This window comes from Phocoena phocoena, chromosome 5, assembly GCF_963924675.1.
Source record: "Phocoena phocoena chromosome 5, mPhoPho1.1, whole genome shotgun sequence".
In the NCBI taxonomy this organism is placed as follows: domain Eukaryota; kingdom Metazoa; phylum Chordata; class Mammalia; order Artiodactyla; family Phocoenidae; genus Phocoena; species Phocoena phocoena.
Genome location: NC_089223.1, coordinates 17403269 through 17425957, shown reverse-complemented (window position 1 = coordinate 17425957; position 22689 = coordinate 17403269). Strand labels below are relative to the sequence as shown.

General features: G+C 38.1%; 1 protein-coding gene across 1 annotated transcript; it reads left to right on the top strand.

Annotated features, from left to right (window-relative positions):
• Positions 1-7446: 7446 nt before the first annotated feature.
• Positions 7447-22658, top strand: LOC136123456 (alcohol dehydrogenase E chain). The gene is made up of 9 exons (XM_065877696.1): positions 7447-7544; positions 10647-10748; positions 11372-11510; positions 13456-13543; positions 13641-13860; positions 15803-16063; positions 18922-19057; positions 20015-20153; positions 22388-22658. The coding sequence occupies exons 1-9, from the start codon at positions 7527-7529 to the stop codon at positions 22410-22412; spliced, it is 1128 nt and encodes a 375-aa protein (XP_065733768.1). The 5' UTR covers positions 7447-7526; the 3' UTR covers positions 22413-22658.
• The last annotated feature ends 31 nt before the right edge of the window (positions 22659-22689 follow it).

Genomic DNA, 22689 nt, shown 5'->3' with positions numbered 1-22689 from the left:
TGCACCAACCTCACCACGAGGGGCAAAGAGCAGAAGCAAGAGGAACTATAACCCTGCAGCCTAGGGAAAGGAGACCTCAAATACTGTAAATCAGACAAGATGAGAAGACAGAGAAATAACTTGCAGGCAAAGAAACAAGATAAAAACCCACAAGACCAAATAAATGAAGAGGAAATAGGCAAACTACCTGAAAAAGAATTCAGAGTAATGGTAGTAAAGATTATCTAAAATCTCAGAAATAGAATAGAGAAAATACAAGTAACAATTCTCATATCAGATAAAATAGACTTTAAAGACTGTTACCAGAGATAAGGAAGGACACTACATAATGATCAAGGGATCAATCCAAGAAGAAGATATAACAATTATAAATGTTTATGTACCCAACATAGGAGCACTTCAATACATAAGGCAAATCCTAACGGCCATGAAAGGGGAAATCAACAGTAACACAATAATAAAAAACTGGAAAAATGATGAAGACATTAAGAGTTGGTTACATTCTAGGATTAATAAAATACAAAGTGAATGAACACTTTAAAACCAACTTCATAGCACTGTACAAATAGGTATATGTAGCTGAGTCATTTTCAGTGACTGTATCAGATAAAGATTCAAAAGGTACTATACTGCAAACACCTTGGGATGTTCTGGAAAACTTCTGCTTGAAGGCACATGGAGAGTGTGCAAAACACTGCAGATCAGACCCATATAAATCTGTCATGGGAAAGAGGAACTGGGCCCTGTTAGTCATCTCTAGTGGCTTCTCCTTAGTTGACGATTCTGGATCTTTGCCTTTCTTCTCACATCCCTTAAACATACGCATCCCAGTGCTTTCTATTTCAGCAAATTACGACGATTAAAAAGACATCAACTCAATCTGCGCTAACACTTGTTTATGTGAGGGTCTGCTTCTGGAACCACTCCTGCTGCCAAGAGCTGTATCAATATGCCCCATTAGGAAAGCAGACAACTCTGTATTTCAAATAAAGAGGAATTTAATACAGAAAAATTGGTTATAAACTTGTTAGAAAGATCACAAAGGGCATATTGAAGTCACCAAGAACATTAAAAGCATTAAGCCCCAAAAGGGCTGGGAGAATGAAAAGAAAGTGGTGGGGTTGCCAGAACAGAAACCTGAGCAAAAGAGCCCCACGGGGTTGTGGCTCAGACCACGCGAGGAGAGGGTACAGCCTAGTGGTTGCTCAGAAGGCAAAGCTCACACTCCCTCTGCCCAGAGAGCTGGGCCCAGCTGCTGCTGCTGCCTCTGAGGGGTGAAGCAAGGGTGCCCCGAGCACCTAAAGCAACTGGCGGATGGAGCCAACTGTGTGACACGGTGTGACACTAATGGGAACTGGAAAGAAAGTCCCCTCTCCCTTCTCCTATGTTTAAATCTCTCTGTGACAGAAACTTTAGGGAAACTACATGTCAAGGGACTCTGGGAAGTTTAGTTAGGAGAGTCATAGCTCCAGCATCACAGAGTAGACTACAAAAGGGTAAAATGATTGTTACAATAGATCAATATTAAGAGCAAAGCATTTATACCTACTTAATGCCAAACTACACTCATCCTGACTTCCCTCTAGGGAAGGACAGGGCATCTCTCTGTTCACATTGCCCATCTGCTCTTGCACGCTGTCTGCTTTATCCATGAGAGCTCCTAGCATCTTAATCATAGTTGTTTTAAATTCCCAGCCCAGTAATTCCAACATTCCTGCCATATCTGAGTCTGGTTCCTAGAGTCTGGTTCCTCTGTCTCTTTTAGTACGCCTTGTAATTTTTTCTTGATATCTGGGCATATTGTGCTGGGTAAAAGGAACTGATGAAAATATGATTTAGTAATGCGGTGGTAAGGTGTGGGGAGAGGGGAAGGATCCTGTGGCCCTATGAGTCTTTCAGTGAGCCTGTGCCCCTGCACTGTGAACTTCATCAAGGCTTCTCAGTCCCCCTCCCACCCCCCTTAGGTAAGACAGGATGGCTAGAGCTGTCTGGATTTGGGTATTTCCCTTCCCCCAGGTAACTTAGGCTCTGATAAAAACCCCAGAAGGTTAGGCTTTGGTTAAATAGCTGCTCCTGAGGGAAGGCCTTGTTGAGAGGAACAAAATATGCTGGCATATTTCAAAAAGGTTCCTCTTCTCATCCCCCCTGCAGGAAGCAGGAGGGGATTTTTCTCCAATAATAACTGAGAATCCGGTCGAGATCCAGGAGGTAAAACTCACTAAAGTGTGGAGGTCTCCTTCTGACTGAGTCCCCTGGAGTTGTTTAACTCTCTCCGTTTTTAACTGAGCCTTCCAGCAATTCTTCCGTTGCAGTTCAGGTCTTCCTACCCAGTGCTGGCTTCCCTGGCAGTCGCTGCTCCAGTCAGATGTGATCCTCTGTATTCCAATTGGTTTCTCCAATTTGGGGGGCAGCAGTCTGCCCTGAGACCTCATTTCTCTTATGGTTCTAAGAAGAGTTGTTGATTTCTCAGTTTGTTTAGCATATTACTTGTTGTTAGGATGGTGTGGTGACTTCCAAGCTTCTTGCGTGCCAGATTGAAAACCAGAAGTTCTCTTACCTCTCTTTGCACACTCTCGAATCTACATATTGAGTCATTTTATATTGCCTATTACATTCCCATGTTTCCCAGCCAGACATTCCACTCAGAATATTTCAAGGTTATCTAAAATTTAACATGTTCAAATCAACCTCCCCCATTAGTCAATAAAACCACTTTCTCCTAAGCATTCACACTGGAACATTGAGTTGTTTTGGATTTATCACACGTACTTTAATTTTTCCTTTGTAATTTCTCTTTTCATTCTTTCTTTGCTACTTTCACGAAGCCCTGGGACTAGAGCAGTAAACAGATGAGTGCAGACTTTGGAGCTGAACTGTTCGAATCCTGATTCTGCCCCACACTGGCGGGGGAACCTGGTTCTGGGCCTCGGTTTCCTCATCTATAAAAAGGAATCTAGTAGTACTGCAATAGGATTGAATTGAAAATTTTTAGTAAATATAAAGCACTTAGTGCCTGGCACATGCTAAATCTACATAATTGCTAGCTACTAGTATCATCGTTATTATTCTTTATTAAGAACTTTGGAGAAAACCTCTTAGAAACTTATCTCAATCAACTTTTTAATGTATTATCTTCAGTTTCTTATCTACAAAGGGTGATGTATGATAATATCTTCCTAATAAACATTAAGCTAAACAGTGTAAATAAAGCACTAATAAAGCAATCACTCAATAAAATTTGGCTATATTTAGTAATATAATGTGATGATCAATTAAAAAAAATACTATCCTGTGGAAAATCACCATAGATTCTTCATGGTTAAACAACTGTTTTCAGTGTGTAGACTGCATCTTTCCCTGGTACATATTTTCATATTATTTAAAGTGTGGAATTCATGCCATTTTGCATTACTTTATTATATGATATCACTTATATGTGGAATCTAAAAAAATGATACAAGTGAACTTATTTACAAAAACAGAAATAGACACAGACACAGAAAACAAACTTATGGTTACCAAATGGGAAAGGCGGGAGAGATAAATTAGGAGTTTGGGATTAACATATACACACTACTATATATAAAATAGATAACCAACAAGGGCTTACTATATAGAACAGGGAACTATACTCGATATTTTGTAATAACCTATACGGGAAAAGAATCTGAAAAAGAAAAGACAGATAGAGACAGATAGATAGACAGGTAGATAGGTAGATAGATAGATATGTATAATTGAGTCAATTTGCTGTATATCTGAAACTAAAACAACACTGTAAATCAACTATACTTCAATGTTTTAAAAATCATTACATAATATTTCTGTTTCTGCATCATCTCAAAAATTATCATTTGAGTAGCACTTCAGCATATTGAACCATAATATTTCACTAAAATATCTGCTACGCATTCAGATAATTCAAATTTGGAACTCAGAGAAAACTGTCAAGAAAATCTGCATGGCTTTGCCTTAACACCTCTCTGAGATTATTTCCTAAGACCTTTCACAAGGAGATCTACAAACAAATATTTTAAACATTCTATACGTGCTCTTTAGGTCAGGATCAGGGGTCAGTTGCCAAAATATTTTCTAACTTGGGGGAAAAGGAGATAACTTTAACTCCCTCAAAAACTTAGGCTTCAATGTCAAAGTAAAATGTTAAGTAAATACTTGATTTGTTTTTTTAAAATTAATTAATTTTATATTTTATTTTTGGCTGTGTTGGTTCTTTGTTGCTGCATGCAGGCTTTCTCTAGTTGCGGCGAGCAGGGGCTACTCTTCATCGCAGTGTGTGGGCTTCTCACTGCGCTGACTTCTCTTGTTGTGGAGCATGGGCCCTAGGTGTGTGGGCTTCAGTAGTTGTGGCATGCATACTCAGTAGCTGTAGCTCGGGTTCTAGAGCACAGGCTCACTAGTTGTGGTGTACGGGCTTAGTTGCTCCATGGCATGTGGGATCTTCCCGGACCAGGGCTCAAACCCATGTCCCCTGTATTGGCAGGCGGATTCTTAACCACTGCGCCACCAGGGAAGTCCAATACTTGATTTGTAGTATTGAATTTGGGCAGTTTAAGCATATTGCCATAGCAACGTAAATGTTTGGCTGTTGTTAACCTCCCTCTTTACCTTGCCCAAACCCCACAATATTTGAAAGCTATTAGATTATTTATGCACCCATGAGAAGAGTTACATCTTTTTCCTTTCCAAATATCTTTTAAGTAAATATTAACCACATTGCTTTGCCAAGTCATTTGGCCTATAAAATAAGGAATTTGGATTGGATGGTTTCTGATCTCCTTGCTAAAGAGTTCTCAGGCCTTATAAAATGTGGGGGCCACCTCTGTGGATAGATAGCTGAATGTCTTATTCAAACCCTGTTCTGCCCTGTCTTCTTTTTATAAAGTAGTGGGGAAAACATGGGTTTCTGAATTGGGCAGACCTCGTTTAGGATTCTTCCACTGCCACCTTCCAGCTTCATGAAACCATTAGAGATGGTATAGCTCTCTACAGCTGCATAAACTCAACCATCTGTTTTTAACTGACTATTTCATGGCTGGACACCTGATACAGACTGATGTGTGCGTTCCCCAAAATTCATGTTTGAACCTAATCCCCAATAGCTGGTATTTGGAGGTGGGGCCTTTGGGAGGTGACTAGGTCATGAGAGTGGAGCCCTCGTGAGTGAGATTAGTGCCCTTATAAAAGAGGCCCTAGAGCACTCCCTTGGCTCCTTTCACCATGTGAGGACACATTGAAAAGATGGCCATCTATGAACAGGAAGTAGGCTCTCACCAGACACAGAATCCGCCAGCACCTTGACCTTGGACTCCCCAGCCTCCAGAACTATGAAAAATAAATGTTTATTGTTTAAATTACCCAGTCTATGATATTTTTGTTATAGCAGCCCAGAGAGACTAAGATAACACCTGACCCAACTGCTGGATGGAGAGACTTTAGTCAAAAGATAGAAAACTTACGGCCAAGCTATGTTCTAAGAGAGAAAGAGAGAGAGAGAAAGAGAGGGAGAGGGAATCAAAGATATGAAATAGTCAGTTAGCCCTGATATTTCACTTTTTCAGGGCATACCATTCACTTCTTGTCCTTTGATGCTTATGTGATTGCCTATTATATTCATACCCTAACACTCTTATTAACATCAGCCTGAGTATCTTGATGTTCTTGAAGCCAATATTTCTGACTTAGAAAGGATATTTAGGGATGTATAATTTCTGAGCTTCTCTTACCTCATCTGTAAAATGGGAATAATAGTAGTATCTTCCTTGTAGGATTGCTCTGAGGATTGTATATGAGAATGTAGGAAAAACTCCCAGTAGAGTTCTGGAAGCATAGTAGGTGCTCAATTAATGGTGGCCATTAGCTTCCTGTAAATTCATATCTCATAAATAAACCACCAATTTATTAAGAATTTACATTATTCCTGATACTGTATCCTTCCATTATCCTATAAACACAAGAATCCCATGAGTCTTTCAAATTGGTTAGGATATATCAGCCCCTTGATACCATCCAGAATCTCTGAAAAGTGGTCAGACTCCCTTTCTTTGCACTGCTCTCCTCCACAAGTTAAGGTAGGTGAGAACTGGGTGGTGGCCATTCCTTAGAAGTGGTGCCTACTCAATGATTATAAGACCACAGTGAGATGGAAGACCTTTCTTGCCTCTCCTCTTGGTGGATGTAGTGCAACCCTAGTATGGCCTTCTACACCTGCATAAGTAAAGTTGGAAACAGACAATAGTGTTGTTCCCTTGACAATTCCACAGAAACATACCCTTTTTGTTAACATATACATGTTGACAGACTAAATCTAATTAAGTAGTTGAATGCACTATGTCCTCCTAGTGCTGGTAAAAGACTTGAGATTTATTAAAAATCAAACTCTTTCTCATACTCACTGCACTGAACAAAGGACAATGGAAATGCACAGGAGTTTTCTTGACTAATTGCCAAATGATCATTATTTAGTTTCTAACTTAAATGTCTTCTCTCTACAAAGCCTCCTCTGAGTCCTTCAGTCAGAATGCCCTCCCTCTGATATAGAACATCACAGATGGTCTGACTTGGTTGCCTGTGTCTTTTTCCCCCATAGATTGTGAGTTTACTTTTATGGATGATCACTGTAACTAACACTTATTAAAGGCTGTCCTGTGTGTCAGGCCCCCTAAGTGCTTTAAAAGGATTAACTCATTTGTCCATCAAACAACCTTTTCAGGTGGCACTACTATTCATCCTCATTTTACAGATAAGGAAACTAAGGCCAAGGACAGTTAAATAACAAGACCAAGTTCACACAGCTAGTAAGGATAGGGTCTGCTCAAATCCAAGGTCATGCTATAACCACTGCCTCATAATGCCTCCTGGCACGGGTAGAGGCCATCTCTTATCCATCATTGTCACCCCACGGTACCCAGCTGAGTGTCTGGAACAGGGAAGTTCCCAGCCAGTGCTAATTGGTATTGAGTGGAGCAGAAATGCCAGAAACAGTGAGCACCTTTGCTGTCACTGACTGGTGTCTGACTTCTCTGCTGTGAAGAGGAGAGTGCTGAAGCAAACACATTCCTCAGGCTTGTAACTCTCTCCGTCCTAAGGCATTTGTGCTGCTTTCTTACTCCTCCGCCTTGCTAACTGCATTATGTGCATTAGAAGTTGGAGCTTAGTTCACACAAAGGGAAAGCAGAACTCTGAACACCCTGTGTGGGATTGAGAGAAGAGAAATACGTAATCCAGGAAAAAGATATATCTAGGGAAATATTTAACCTGATGAAATCAAGATGTTACCTGAAATTAGCATATTGCAAACAAAGTCAGTGTTTCAGTGCACTGTTCTTCCTGATTTGACTTGGTCAAAAATAAGCTGATGGGAGGGGCTTAAAGATCCCAGATCACATGTGTAGAATTGGGCATTATCCAAGCAAACAATAATCTGTGCAATATATCTGTTGTACATACTTAAGCAGGGAAGAGTCTGTAAGAATTCACGTCTCCTGGCCTGCAGAGAAAGCAGAAACATGAGTACAGCAGGAAAAGTAAGGCAATTTTTTTTTTACTTTTGGAATTATATTCTAATTAATATAATACACAGAGATACAGTATTTAATGAATAACTTAAAATTCATATATAAATTAGAAATAATATATACTGAAATACAACATAGAATATATGCTTCAATATACAAGGTATATTAAACTACAATTGAGATGGGCAATACCTAAATATCTTTAACAAAATGTATAGCATTATACCTATTACGGTCTGTATTTCATATATTAAATAAATGTGAAGTAGTACATCCAATCATGAGTAATTTTCAAGTCGAAATGAAATGTTTTTATCAAGAAGTTATCTTTATGTTAAGATACCATAATATGAATGTTATTCTTTATAATCATAGTCTTCTTATGAATACAGGAAAGTTCAGTGTGACAAAACTTTTATTGATCTCAAAGCATTAGAACCATCAAGACAAAACAAACGAACATCAACATGCAAATTCTGATTTAAAAGGGTCCTATTGTGGCACAATTCAGGAAATTTCCATAGAAATCATATAGAACAGTTGTCCCCAACCCCTGGGCTGCTTAGAAACCTGGCCTCACAGCAGGAGGTGAAAGGCAGGCCAGCCAGTGAAGCTTCATCTGCTGGTCCCCATCGCTCGAATTACCCGCTAAACCATCCCCCTTCCCCCACCCCCCGGTCCGTAGAAAAATTATCTTCCGCGAAACCAGTCCCTGGTGCCAAAATGTTGGGGACCACTGCTAAAGAACGACATCTTCTTCATGTAAAAGTCAATGTGATTTAAAAAAAAAAAAGTTAATACTGATACAGTTTGAACCACTTATTAGCACTGGGAACAGAGATATTTGGTTCTAAGTCTTCCATAGATTCATGTTTATTTGTTCAATGTGCTTACAGGTGCAGAGAAATACATGTGGTTATTCAATACAATCAATTCATGTTGTTTAACTTCTTCACGGCAAAAGCCTGTGTAACTGTTTCCAGTAGGTTTGCTGTATTAGGAGTTGATTGCACAATATAATATCTTGCTATGATGACTCAACTGAAAGATTCTGAGGTTTCTACGCACACTGTGGGACACACAAAAGGCCTATATCAATGCGATTGGTTGGAAATCTTATGGGTAACCAATTGTCAGTTTTCTTATTCTAACTTTATTTTCATCCATTACTGATTAGCATTTACAGTGGCATATTACATTTCAAATGAAGAATAGTAAAGAAAAAGAAAAACTAAATTTTCCAAAACTCAGCTTGAAAGAGTTCAGAGATCAAAAGGGTAAGCCAAATGTATTAATGATAATTATAAATTATAGGCAATCAATTCTCACTCCTCAGGTACAACATCAATAACTTTTAGCTATGATAACACTTCATTTATGTTTACCCTTCCTGCATTGTATGTTCTTCAAATGCTAAATGGCAACAATAATAATACCTACTTTCATAAGGTGGTTGTGAGAATTTAATAAATTCATATTAAATTTTTTTTTTTTTTTTGTGGTACGCGGGCCTCTCACCTTTGTGGCCTCTCCCTCCGCGGAGCACAGGCTCGGGACACGCAGCCCCAGCAGCCATGGCCCACGGGCCCAGCCGCTCCGCGGCATGTGGGATCCTCCCGGACCGGGGCACGAACCCACGTCCCCTGCGTCGGCAGGCGGACTCCCATCCACTGCGCCACCAGGGAAGCCCCATATTAAATTTTTTCATACTAGAAAGCATTGAAAATAGTGCCTGGTACATAGAAATAATTTAATAAATACCAGTCACTGCTATTATTGCTGTTATTGCTATCTAACCCCTAACCTTTTGTTAATCTTTTACTACCATCAAGTAGTGAAAAGATAAAATGATGTTAATTCTTTGGACACCCAGCTCTGTGATTCTGGGAAAAGTGTTTAGTCAATTACTAAATCAGTTGAGCCTCAATCTTTTCATCTGTAAAATAAGACTAATAATTCAATAATACTGCCCTGTGAAGTTTAAAAGTCAAACATGTATCAAGAACTCACCCAACACAGCCACTTGTGCCTGCTACATCATTGGCACCCAATAATCAACACCTATCTACCGTTAGTGTATTATTTCCAAGTACTCTTATATTTATTGTGGAATTGACCATGACAAACACTTTGCAAAGTAGAAGGATTTGGCATACAAATAATGAAAATAAATTATCAGATAAATTTCAATTGAATTTTTATCATATTTGCAATATGCTAATTCTCTCTAGAAAAAACTGTCAACTATACAAGCTTTGCAAAAATGAACAGAAGTCTTATACTACATTCCCAAGCACTAAAAATGTGTTCAACTTTTATTTGTAAGAACACCTGTAAGTAAGCTATGCTAGCTAGAAAGTCAAATACACAGTTGTCCCATTTTTAAATATATGCGTGTGTGTGTGTGTATGTGTGTGTGTGTGTTGTGTGTGTAGAGTTTTAACCTCTACAATTTTGGGCTCAAGTGTAATCTGGAAGAAATCCCTATACATAAATTATATAACAAAACAGAGCTGCCAAAGCTAACTTTCAAATAAGTGATGCAAACAAATAGCACATAGAACAAGTGTAGAGAGAAAATCAAAGGAACAGGCAAATAGAGAGAGAGAAACCCTAGGCAGGGGGACAAGTCCATAACTGGAATCATAAAGTCAGATCATTTTGGAGTGGAGAACTGAGCAAGGGAGAAATCAGTATCATGTGAACAGACACTGAATATGTCAGCAAAGTGATAGTGATTTAGAACTTCACGTACGAGCCAATAGTTTTGGGTAAACAACCAATTTCAGGACTGCATTAGGAAATAGAAGCAATAAACAATCCTTAGAGAAAAAAAAACCCATGGTGTTCTTTCTTCATAAAAGAATATATTCCATTTTATCTCAGTGTCTCACTATAGTTAATTCTGTTTCTCTTTGCTTGTGGTATTGCTTTACACATTTTTATAAAGAGGTACTATTATTCTTTTTGCAAATCAAAGGTTTTCATTTCTGTGGAACAATGTTGCTTTCTAGACATGGGGCTAGATGTTGCACGTAAAAAGGTAAAAGACACAATCCCTGACTTCAAGGGTGGGGAAAAACTGGTATCATCTTTCTGTTCAATTTTCAGGTAATAAAATGCAAAGCAGCTGTGCTATGGGAGCTCAAAAAACCATTTTCCATTGAGGAGGTGGAAGTTGCACCCCCTAAGGCCTATGAAGTTCGTATTAAGGTAAAACTTTCTTCCATTTCTATTTAATCTTAGGTTTAAAAATTTCAGAGAGTAACAATGAAAATAACCAAAATCCATTAAGAGGCACTTTTCATATGGTTATCCAGACTGTGGAATTACATTTGTTGCCAAGGAAAGTTGTAAGTATAAATTGTTAAATTTTTAAAAAAGAGACCAAAGAGTATATACAGTATAAACCTAGTAAAATAAAAAAGAATTTATGTGTTAATACAGAAAAATAAGTGCAAAGGAATATATATCCAGATTTTAAATCAATTAGCATTAGATGGTAGCATTTAAGTAACTATTTTCTTGGTGCTAATCTGCATTTCCTACTTCTATACAAAAGATTGCCTCCTTGTATATTATATGACTTAACCATTTCAGAAACAATTATTTCACAGATTATTCCAAATTGTTTAATGCATGAAAGGAAAGTAGAGGAGGGTTTTAGGCTGAATAATCTTGGGTATAAATTGAATCTGTATTTGGGAAGAGTAGGAATTATCAGTAAAACCCGTGAAAACTCTTTAGCGCAAACTCAGGAAACTGGGTATGTTAAGTCCATCTGAGTGAGGGTCATAATCTTTTCTGAATCTAATCATCCTCTCTTTACCCTCTAGATGGTGGCCACAGGAGTCTGTCGCTCAGATGACCATGCGATTAATGGATCTTTGGTCACACCTCTTCCTGCGATCATAGGCCATGAGGCAGCCGGCATTGTGGAGAGCATTGGAGAAGGGGTGACTACAGTAAAACCAGGTACAGAATTCACAGCTGGGGAATGTGCTTTGGTTGAGGACCCCAAGATGATCCAGCCTGGATGATGACACTGAAGTAATAAGAGATGAAAGAACTTGCTCAAGGCTGAGCTAGGACTTGACTGGAGGTCTCTTCCTTTCCTCCCTCCCTGCCTGTCTCAGGCATGTATGCATCCATGCACTCCTGTATTCTCTCCTTCAGCAAGTATTTCTTGAGGACCTGCTAGATGTCAGCCACCATGTTAGATCCAGGGAATACATGAGGATCAAAAAAGACCCAGTGCCTGCCAGGGTGGAGTTCATAATGAATTAATTCCCATTTTAGTGTTGCTAAGCATTGTCTTCTATCAGGTCCAAATTAAAATACAAATGAGACAAGGGAAAAAACATGTCTGTGTCCTGAGCCTCTAGATCAGTGTATGGAACCTGTTCTGTACTGACTTCACACAATGGGGATTGTGAGGCCATGACTGAATCAACATTATCTCTTCTCAGGTGGGAAGTGGAGCCCATTCACTGATTTCCCCTTCCAATATGGCCTTCTTTACTGAACACGGAATGAATGAAACAGACTAGTTGGCAGGAAATGAAAGAGAACTAGCAGAAGGCATCCTGCCATAAACAATATCTGTTTTATTACCTTTAACCATGATTAAATGTGACTGGTTACCAAGTACTATTTTTCTTTAATATTTATTGTATCCTAATGTTATTGTATATTAATACAGATAAATATTTTTAAAGGTAAACTGTGAATAAACAGAAAATTTCCATGCTATCATTTCATATAAAGTTTATCTATTAAATGTTATCTTTCTGAGTCTTTTGGATAAGTAGTATAGATGATTAAAAATAAATATTTTTAATTCTAAAAAATCACTTTAGCCAGTAGATTTGACCTCCCTGCTTACCAAATACTTAATTGACCTGTGAACAGAAAATAATAAAATCAGTTGTCTGGTTTGAGTTTCAGCTCTCAGTATTTCCTTTAGTTAGAAATCTATTAATAATAAATGACACCCCTACTTTTTTTTTTTTTGTGGTACGCGGGCCTCTCACTGTTGTGGCTTCTCCCGTTGCGGAGCATAGGCTCCCGACGCGCAGGCTCAGCGGCCATGGCTCACGGGCCCAGCCGCTCCGCGGCACGTGGGATCTTCCCGGACCGGGGCACGAACCCGTGTCCCCTGCATCGGCAGGCGGACTCTCAACGACTGCGCCCCCAGGGAAGCCCAACACCCCTACTTTTCACCCCTGCCCCCTCCACCATAGCAGTAAAAATGAACTATTCACAAATTATCAGCTAGAAACATTGGAAAGTCAGTTCTTATCCTAAAAGAGTCTAACTTATTATTGAGGGTTGAGGTTTTCAAAAGCATTTCTTAAATTCTTATGTGTCCTATTTTTGTTTGTTTTCCTTAAAAAAGAATTTTTTTTAAAGGACTCATTTCATAGTAGAGATAAGCATAATCACTTTGAAAAGCCAAGAAATAGTTGTTGAGATTCTCATTGTTATTGTATCCCAAACTATTATAAAATACTGGATCATCTAGTGGAACTATGGCAGCCTGCTCACAACTTAAATTTATATTTACACTTACAGTGAGAACATTTGTTTTAATTATTAAGGATTAAATGAGATGATACATATAAAATCCCCAAGAGAAAGGGCACACAATAAAAGATAACTATCAACACAGTGGAACCACTTCTAAAAATCCATGTTGTTTTCCACATTTGCATTTTCTTTGGGCATCTTCAGGCATATATAAACCCAAACTGGTAACGATGCTGGCAGGCAATGACCAAGACATAGTGCTGACTGGACCCTATTGTTGGAGACTTTTCAAAGTCAAGTGCCTCTAATACATATGTGTAAGTTCTAAGCTCTAGCTCTATTAATTCCTGGGTAGAAATTTAAGAAGAATTTGTTTTACCCCCTTCCCCAGGTGATAAAGTCATCCCACTCTTTGTTCCCCAGTGTGGAAAGTGCAGTGTTTGTAAACACCCGGAAGGCAATTTCTGCCTGAAAAACAAGTAAGTTTCTGATACTCTCCTTAAGCAGCCAAGGAATCTGCACGTCAGTTATACTCCTGTCTCATACCCTCATGTGCCTGTGTGTTGCACTGACCAGTGTGACCAAGCCTCGGGGGACCCTTATGGATGGTACCAGCAGGTTCACCTGCAGAGGGAAGCCCATCTACCATTTCATCGGCACCAGCACCTTCACCCAGTACACAGTGGTGGATGAGATTTCGGTGGCCAAGATTGATGCAGACTCACCGCTGGAGAAAGTCTGTCTCATTGGCTGTGGATTTTCTACTGGTTATGGGTCTGCGGTCAAAGTTGCCAAGGTAGGAATTACAATGGGTGATAAAACCAGCTACACTCAGACTGTCAGGAGCTAAAAGGAGAGCAGCTTCTCAAAGGAATCAGAGATCATGCTACACAGATTTACTGGTAGCTTCTCCCCCCACCACCGTAATAACATTGACATGCTCCATAGAATTGAGTCTGTTGATTGTAAGTAGAAAATGCCCTCAGAAGGAATTGAGAGCGCATCCTAGAAAATTTATCTGTTAATCACAAACGAAAAGCTGTTGATAATTAACTAAGAGAAAGTAAAGATGTTTTCAATACTTATTCTCCTACATGTGTTTTTCTATGGGATTACTAAATTTTAGAGCTGGGAGATCGTTTTGTCATTCATTTTGTAGTTAGCACCAACATGAGCCATACACAGCAGTTTCCACTAAGTTCTGAGTCAGGAAAAGTAAACGAAATGAAGGAGTTGCCTTTGAGGAGTATCTAGTCCATGGATCTTCTACTCCCAGAATTATGATCAACAGTAGATTTCAAAGCCTTACCTGATATCCTGATATAATTCCAAACTGAGGGTCGCCAACATACCCACTCTATGGATCTCTATGAGGAAAGCAATGAAGCTTCAATGATGCATGAAGCATTTATTCCACTGCTATACCTCCACCCCTGCCACAAATACACACACACACACACACACACACACACACACACACACACACTTCAGAAGTGGTAGATTTTAAGGAGAAATTCTTTAAAGGCTCCTCTTCCCAGAAGGCTGGAAATCTAGTAGTATCCTTTCATTTTATGAAACTCAGGTCCAGAGACATAGAGCTATTTGCCCAAAATCTCACAACTGGTTAATATGACAGCTGTGACTAGCCTCTTTCTCAAAACTCCTGCTGAATCATAAACCATAATACATAATTACCAGCACTTTTAAATCACAATCACAAGCCTCATGTTTTTCTAAGGTAAAAAAGTGGTGTTGTGCCCCACAGAATGTTTACTTGGGCCAGGAGGAACATTTCACCCACACTGAAGGCTAACTATAGCAGATCAGGTTTATTAAACAGTTCCTTAGGCAAGTTAAACAATTGAGAGCACATGTTTTCCAAATTTCTGTGAGCCTAGCACTAAGTCCCTTGGCCAATTGCCTCACCTGAGCAGGTGGTCCAACTGAACCTACACACAGAAGCCAAGAAGCACTTGGGATGATGAATTTCATTCATTATTAAAGTACAGGCTAGCTTTTCACTGCATTATTCTTCATTAGTGTATTTTAAAAAGCAGATATAAAGACCCACTCAGAGCACACTGGTCCCAAGCAGTATTATCTTAAAATTACCTGTTAAATTACCCCTGTTGTTAAGTTTGCTTTAAGCCGAGGATAACTCTTCTATGCTTCACCGATAATTTCTGCTCTCATTATACTGATCATGACTACTGAAAGTTAATGAAACAAGGAGTTAATTATTGAGGGTTCAACTAGATTATTTTTTTTCAGTCTCCTCTCTTCTACTTATTATTTAATTTCCCCAAAATTGTGTTTGTGTATGTGTGATAGACTGAAGCTGGCTATCAACAGATTCTCTTTAAGAGGGGGTCACTAGCATTTAGAGCTCAAAGATCATCCAGTCCACTGGCTCCCAGCTTGGGTTTCCCATTGGAGTCACCTGGAGACTTGGTCTTACCTGCAGAGAGTCTGATTTAATTGCTTATGGGCTGTGACCTGGGTGTTGAGATATTTTTTGAAAGCTCCCCAGGTGAGTCTTATGTCTAGCAAAATTTGAGAACCACTGATCTAATTCAACCCCTTCATTTTAAACATGAAGCAGCTGAAGCCAAAAGAAGTTTTGAAAACAGATGGACGTAGTTTGAGTCGCTCCTGACAAGGGAAAAGCATGGCACTTTATACAATTTAGGCTCTTTCTAACAGTCATTAATCTGTATTTGCATTTTCTGAAAACACAGGTCACCCAGGGCTCCACCTGTGCCGTGTTTGGCCTTGGAGGAGTTGGTCTGTCTGTTATCATAGGCTGTAAGGCAGCTGGAGCAGCCAGGATCATTGCAGTGGACATCAACAAAGACAAATTTGTAAAGGCCAAAGAGGTGGGTGCCACTGAGTGCATCAACCCTCGGGACTATGAGAAACCCATCGAGGAGGTGCTGAAGGAAATGAGTGGTGGAGGTGTGGATTTTTCATTTGAAGTCATCGGTCGTTTTGACACCATGGTATGTACCCTGAAAGGCCTTGAGACATCAGCTTCTGCATTCTAGAGTCTACTTTTATGCAGCAGAATATAAACATTATACATAAAGAATATATTTTAAACTATGGCAACTTTCCATCTCCTATTTGTTACCTGGATTGCTTAATTATTATAATGAGGAATCTCATTCCATCAGTTACGTATAACTGTCACAAGTATTATTTCCTTTTTAGAGACAGAAGAGGGTTTTTTTATTGAGCCATCATAAATTTATTTTAATTTTTAGTTCAAAAAAATTCAACCTCAAGTCAATATAAAGAATATAAATTCTGGTTTCAAGTTGGCAAGTTTGATTTTTCCCCCACATTCTTAACAAAAAATGGTTTGACAATTTTTATAGGTTTCAATGGATATCATATTTTGGCCAAAAGAAAAAATGAGCAACTTTAGGCTCCGTATCATTTTATTAAGAGAAAATATGCCCTGTTTTACCACAGCACGCAGCACAGTGCCTGGTACATAATATGCATCCAGATCTGTGTGTTGAACTGAATACTTTAAAAAGTCAACAGGTTTTTCCACCAAAAAAATTTAAGTGATATGTATCTCATAGTGTTGTTTCTGGATTAAGTGAGATAAACATGTAAAAGACTTAGCACGTGCCACCTGTCAGTAGCAAGCTCTTATTAATAAACGTCAGCTGGGGTCATCAACATACAGTACTGTTTGCAATCTTGCAGCACTTACATCATCTTTAAAATATACATATTACTTTCAAATAATTACAATTATCAATTGCAACAGAGAACACATCCCTAGCTACATTTCACCTAACCAGAATTCTCTAGAATCCTAATGAAAACACCCCCAGAGACCAACAAAAAAAAGCCCCCTTTTAAGGTTCTCCAGTAAGTCCCAGCAGTGTTGGTAGTAAGAAGCAGCACCTAAAGAGTAAAGCTCTTTGCAGCCTTGACCTGGGACAATATGCCATAGATGACTGAAGTTCCAATACAATCCAACTTTTTCCAAGGCTCTAGCCTTTCTCCTTATGCCGTTTTTCTATGGTTTCCCCTCCATTTTCTCTTGTGGAATTGGACTGTTTTAAATGTCTGATAGCCACATGTTCTAAAGTTCTCTGGTCTTCCAAATGTCATACTCCAAAATCAAATGACTGATTATTATATATTTCGGGGGGGATCCTAAACAACTTTCTTACTGCAAACCTGCTTAAAAACCTGACTGGAGGGGAAAGGCTTTCTTTTCAAGTTCCAGAGTAACAGGTGTAGTTTAAAGTAAAGTCACACAGGAGTTAAAAGCACATTTAAAACATGCCCGTTTTAGGTCAACAACTATATGGAAAGGTGCTCAACATCATTAATCACCAGGGAAATGCAAATCAGAACCACAAAGAGATATTACCTCATACCTGTTAGAGGGGCTATTATCAAAAGACAAGCAATAACAACTGTTGGAGATTGTGTGGAGAAAAGGGAATTTTGTGCACTGTTGGTGGGAATGTAAAATTGGTACAGCCATTATGAAAAGCAGTATAAAGGTTCCTCCAAAAATTTAAGATAGAACTACCATATGATCCAGCAATCCCACTTCTGGGTATATATCCAAAGAATATAGAAATCACTGTCTGCACCCCCATGTTCATTGCAGCATTATTCATAATAGCCAAGATATGGAAACAACCTAAATGTCCACTGATGGATGAATGGATAAAGAAATTGTGATGTATATATAATACATATATATTCATATATATTATGTTCAATAATATATTCAATAATATAATTCATATGAATATTATTCAGCCATAAAAAAGAAGTCTTGCCATTTACAACAACATGGAATAACCCGCAGGACATTATGCAAAGTGAAATAAGGCAGACACAGAAAGACAAATATTATATGACCTCTCTTATATGTGGAAACTAAAAAAATCAAATTCTTAGAACCACTGAGTAGAACAGTGGTTGCCAGGGTCTGGAGGAGTGGGGGAGGAATAATGGGTAGATGTCAAAGAGTACAAACTTTTAGTTATGAGTAAGTTCTGGAGACTTCCATGTACAGCATGGTTATTATAGTTAATACTACTGTACTGTATACTTTAAATTTGCTAAGAGTGTAGAGCTCAGATGTTCTCACTACAAAAAAAGGTAGTAGCTATGTGAGGTGATGAATGTGAATTAACTTGATTGTGGTAATCATTTCACATGGTATATTAAATAATCACATTGTTCACCCTAAAAAATCACATTGTACAACCTAAAAATAAACAATTTTTATTTGTCAATCATACTTCAACAAAACTGTAAGAAAATAAAGTACATAAATTAGGAAAAAAGTGTCCACTAGAAATGGGCGGTAGAAATGGGGATCCATTAAAAAGGGAGACTGTGAAGTGGGAAAGAGAGAAATGTTGATGATGTAATTGACCTTGTATCTGGTTCACCATCAAAATACCTGGTTCAAAGTACTGAGTTCAAAATATCTTAATAAGTAAATGAAGAATGAGTTAACTAACTCAGATTGCCCAGGGGTCATGTGATGATAAACATTACCTTTATTTGAGGAATCAGATTATATATATGTAATGATATTTGCCTCTTTATTATTTTCTAAAGAAGACTTAAGTACATACAAACATACGAATTCATTCATCTATTGTCTCATTCAACAATATTTTCTGGGCATTTTCTAAAGCCACACCTAGTGGCTTTAGGAAATAATGGGGAATGAAGAAAAAGGCATAATCTCTTCCCGCCCCACACACACAATTTAGCTAGATCCATATTACACGATACCGTGTATCATAAGTTGGGACTACCAGAAAATCCACTTTAATGATGCTACATATTAATTTTATTCCAGATGGCTGCCTTGTTGTGCTGTCAAGAAGCATATGGAGTAAGCGTCATTGTAGGAATACCTCCTAGTGCCCAAAATCTCCCTATGAGCCCCATGTTGCTGTTGACTGGACGTACCTGGAAAGGAGCTATTTTTGGTGGTACGTAGTTAGGCTTGAGGGCCAAATTCTTACTAACGTCAGGATTTCTTCCTTTTTACAAGTGACAAGGCCAGGTTTTAAAATGCAGTGTAGGGACTTCCCTGGTGGTGCAGTGGTTAATAATCCACCTGCCAATGCAGGGGACATGGGTTTGATCCCTGGTCCAGGAAGATCCCACATGCCACGGAGCAACTAAGCCCGTGCCCCACAACTACTGAGCCTGTGCTCTAGAGCCTGTGAGCCACAACTGAGCCCGCATGCCACAACTACCGAAGCCTGTGCGCCTAGAGCCTGTGCTCTGCAACAAGAGAAGCCACCACAATGAGAAGCCCACACACCGCAATGAAGAGTAGCCCCCACTCACCCCAACTAGAGAAAGCCTGCGCGCAGCAACAAAGACCCAACACAGCCAAAATTAATTAATTAAAAAAAAACGCAATGTAGTTTAAAAATAAACTAAAATTCCTTTGTATCTATAGGCTCCAAATCAACTAGATGTGGAACTAATGCACACAGAAAGTCCCAAGATAGACTTTAATGGAGTCCCCATAAACTAACAAGGATCTTTCAGCATCATCTCTTTTGATACTTGTGACTGCACAATGCACTGAAATACCTAGAAGGATCCAGGAAATCCATAGCGATAATTTATGTCTGCACTCACTGCCCAAATTTAGACAATTGTTAAATTTTCTTCTTCACTTTGAGAATAACCATCTGTACTATAATTTCTCTATGAGAGAACTAATAACCAAGGACCCTAGTTTGTTTGGGGAGATTGTATTAAAAAGTCAAACCACTGCAAAAGGATATTGAAACACACCATCTCTTCTTAACCTCAGTAATAGTAGTCTGTGGACACTTTATAAACTTTCATTTAAATTCTATGTGGAAAGTCTCCTCTCCAATTCTCCTCATATCTGGCTGAATCTAACATTGATGTCACTTCCTTTTCAGGCTTTAAAAGTAAAGATTCTGTCCCCAAACTTGTGGCTGATTTTATGGCTAAGAAGTTTCCACTGGATCCATTAATAACCCATGTTTTACCCCTTGAAAAAATAAATGAAGGATTTGACCTGCTTCGCTCAGGAAAGAGGTAGACTTTAAGTTTCTTTTTATGGTGCGGTTTGACTAACAGAGAAAAAAAGGTAGAAGGATGAGAGAAAGCAAGGGTGCAGTACCTTGGTTTTCCATTCCCAGTTCAATCTTTGCATGTAGGACACTTAAGATCACGTTGTGAGAAGCTAAATGCTTTGCACTGCCTGTTTTGTTGAAGCCAAATTATGTTGGTCACAGTAAATCTGAATGATCAGAGCCCTCTGCCTTCTTTACAAGAGAACTCTCACCTTTGCAAGGAAAAAGAATGAGACACACAGTCATATTATAACATGGAGTTACTGCAGCCCCTGCCTAACCACCTAAAACGGTTGACTATTAATAGCTATAAATTTAAATTACATTCAAGACATCCCAAAAACTCATTATGGGAGCTGGTGGAGCTATATAGGCATTATTTTCTATACAGATATTACTTTCTTCATTAAAATGCTATTATTGTTATTCTTTTTTTCCATTTACAAAGAATTTTTCACAAATAAAAATTATTGCAAAGAGGAAGGGTACAAAATCTATTTTAAATCTTTAAATCTTACATGTTCTTCAAAGCTTAGGAAAACAAGCCAGTTCCATTTTCTACCTCTAACGTTTAACTCTTACAACCACCTAAAAAGAAGAATTTTATCATTTGCCTTTATATATGGGGCACAATTAATAATAGGCAGTTTTACCTAACTCTCCCCTTCTTGTTCCATAGTCCCTGCTTTTTCTGCACCTTCACACTTCTTCTCATGAGGTTTTCAATTTTAAACAATATTTCTTTAGCACCCATACACATAACACATACTAGGCACTTAGTCTGATAAACATCATTGAGGAAGGAAAGAAACTAGCATCCAAACAGTACCAGATTACATCCTTTCTAGAAAGCAGTTTGGTCATTTGTATCAGAAACCTTAAAAAAACAAAACAAAAAATAAAACTTAGATCCTATGTCCCAGCAATGCCATTTCTGAGAATATATTCTACAGAAATTATGAGATATGCAAAAATACATATGTTTAAGCATGTTCATCTATAAATCAAAAACTGGAAACATCCCAAAGGTTAACATTAAGGGGATAGTTAAATAAATTCCAAACATGTACTAGAAATCAATGAAGCCATTTAAAAAGAAATGATTTCATTAAATTGGGAAATTCTCCTGATGTAATTTTAGGCTATAGAGTAGAGAAAACAAACTTATATATACAATATGGTTCCAAGTTTTCAATAAGAGCAATAAAAACTTGCATATGTTTAGAAAAAGTTGATCAAAATTCAAGAAAATATTAACACTGATTATTTCTGGGTTGTGGGATTACAGGTTATCTTTACTTTCTTCTTTATACTGTCCTTTACTTTCTAAATTATCTACATACATTTTTCATATATATTATATATATACACACACACATATATATATATATTTTTTAAATACAAAGACCACCTTTTTCTAAAGTACCCATCAGAAGATGGTTTTTGGAAAGGACATTAGTTCCAGTAAAATGTAACATTTCTGATCTTTCCAAGAATAAAGTCTCACCCAGTACAAATCAATTCTTTTTTTTCTACTTCTAAGTCTCCTTAAACATTTCTTTATCAAAGCTCTATTAAACTTTCAACATGGTCTTAACTTTATTACACTATCAGCACCTTTAGGCACATTACCTATCATTTGTAATTTGTGCAACTTTGTATTTGGATTTAAATCCCAGGATCCCACACTAGATGTGTGATCTAAAGAAAGCTGCAAGTTTCTCCAAGTCTCAGTATCTACAATCTCTAAAATGGAAATAATATTAGAAACTGCCTCCTAGCATTGTTGTTTAAGTAGAAGTTTAAATGATAAAATACATGAAAAACATCTACATAGTATGTGACAAACAGCATGAACTTATTACATATCATTACACATTGTTATTTTGTATTCCTTATTATACAAGGCATGTGGGATCTCAAAAATTATATTTTGAAAATCTAATACATAATGAAGCCTAAATGGCAGTCATATTCAGGATATAATAGAGCTTCAGGTTGGAGAAAACACAACAGGAAAGGATGAGATGATGTTTTACTTGACTTGACTTGAGTGCATTACGGATGGGAATGAAATAGCAGGAAACAAAGATAGCTTTTCAAAGAGACAAGTCAAGTGCTCCTTGTACTCTCACATGGAAGAGCATATATTATCTAAACATTAAAACAATCAGTATCTTTTATTTTCTGTTTCAGTGTCCGTACCGTCCTGACATTTTGAGACTATACACATGGCTTCACTTGTAGCAGTCTTCCGGCTCCTCCATCATCTGAAACATCAGCCAAACATCATCAATAATTCTATTCTTCAGAGATACTACCAATAAATTACACATGGGGGCTTTCCAAAAGAAATAAAATTAATGTGAAATCATTTTTTAAGCAAATGCTTAAAATTCAAGTAAGAGCCAGATGAACCATCATATGGGTAATTGAGTCCAATAAACCCTCCTTCTTAATCATTCTACTCATGTTGAATTGTGTCATCTTTCCCACTG

Bases quoted from the DNA above. Each gene is read 5' to 3' on its own strand.
- LOC136123456 (XM_065877696.1), top strand. The intron at 13,544-13,640 runs GTAAGTTTCTGA...TGCACTGACCAG, and splicing joins AATTTCTGCCTGAAAAACAA to TGTGACCAAGCCTCGGGGGA. The intron at 20,154-22,387 runs GTAGACTTTAAG...TTTCTGTTTCAG, and splicing joins CTGCTTCGCTCAGGAAAGAG to TGTCCGTACCGTCCTGACAT.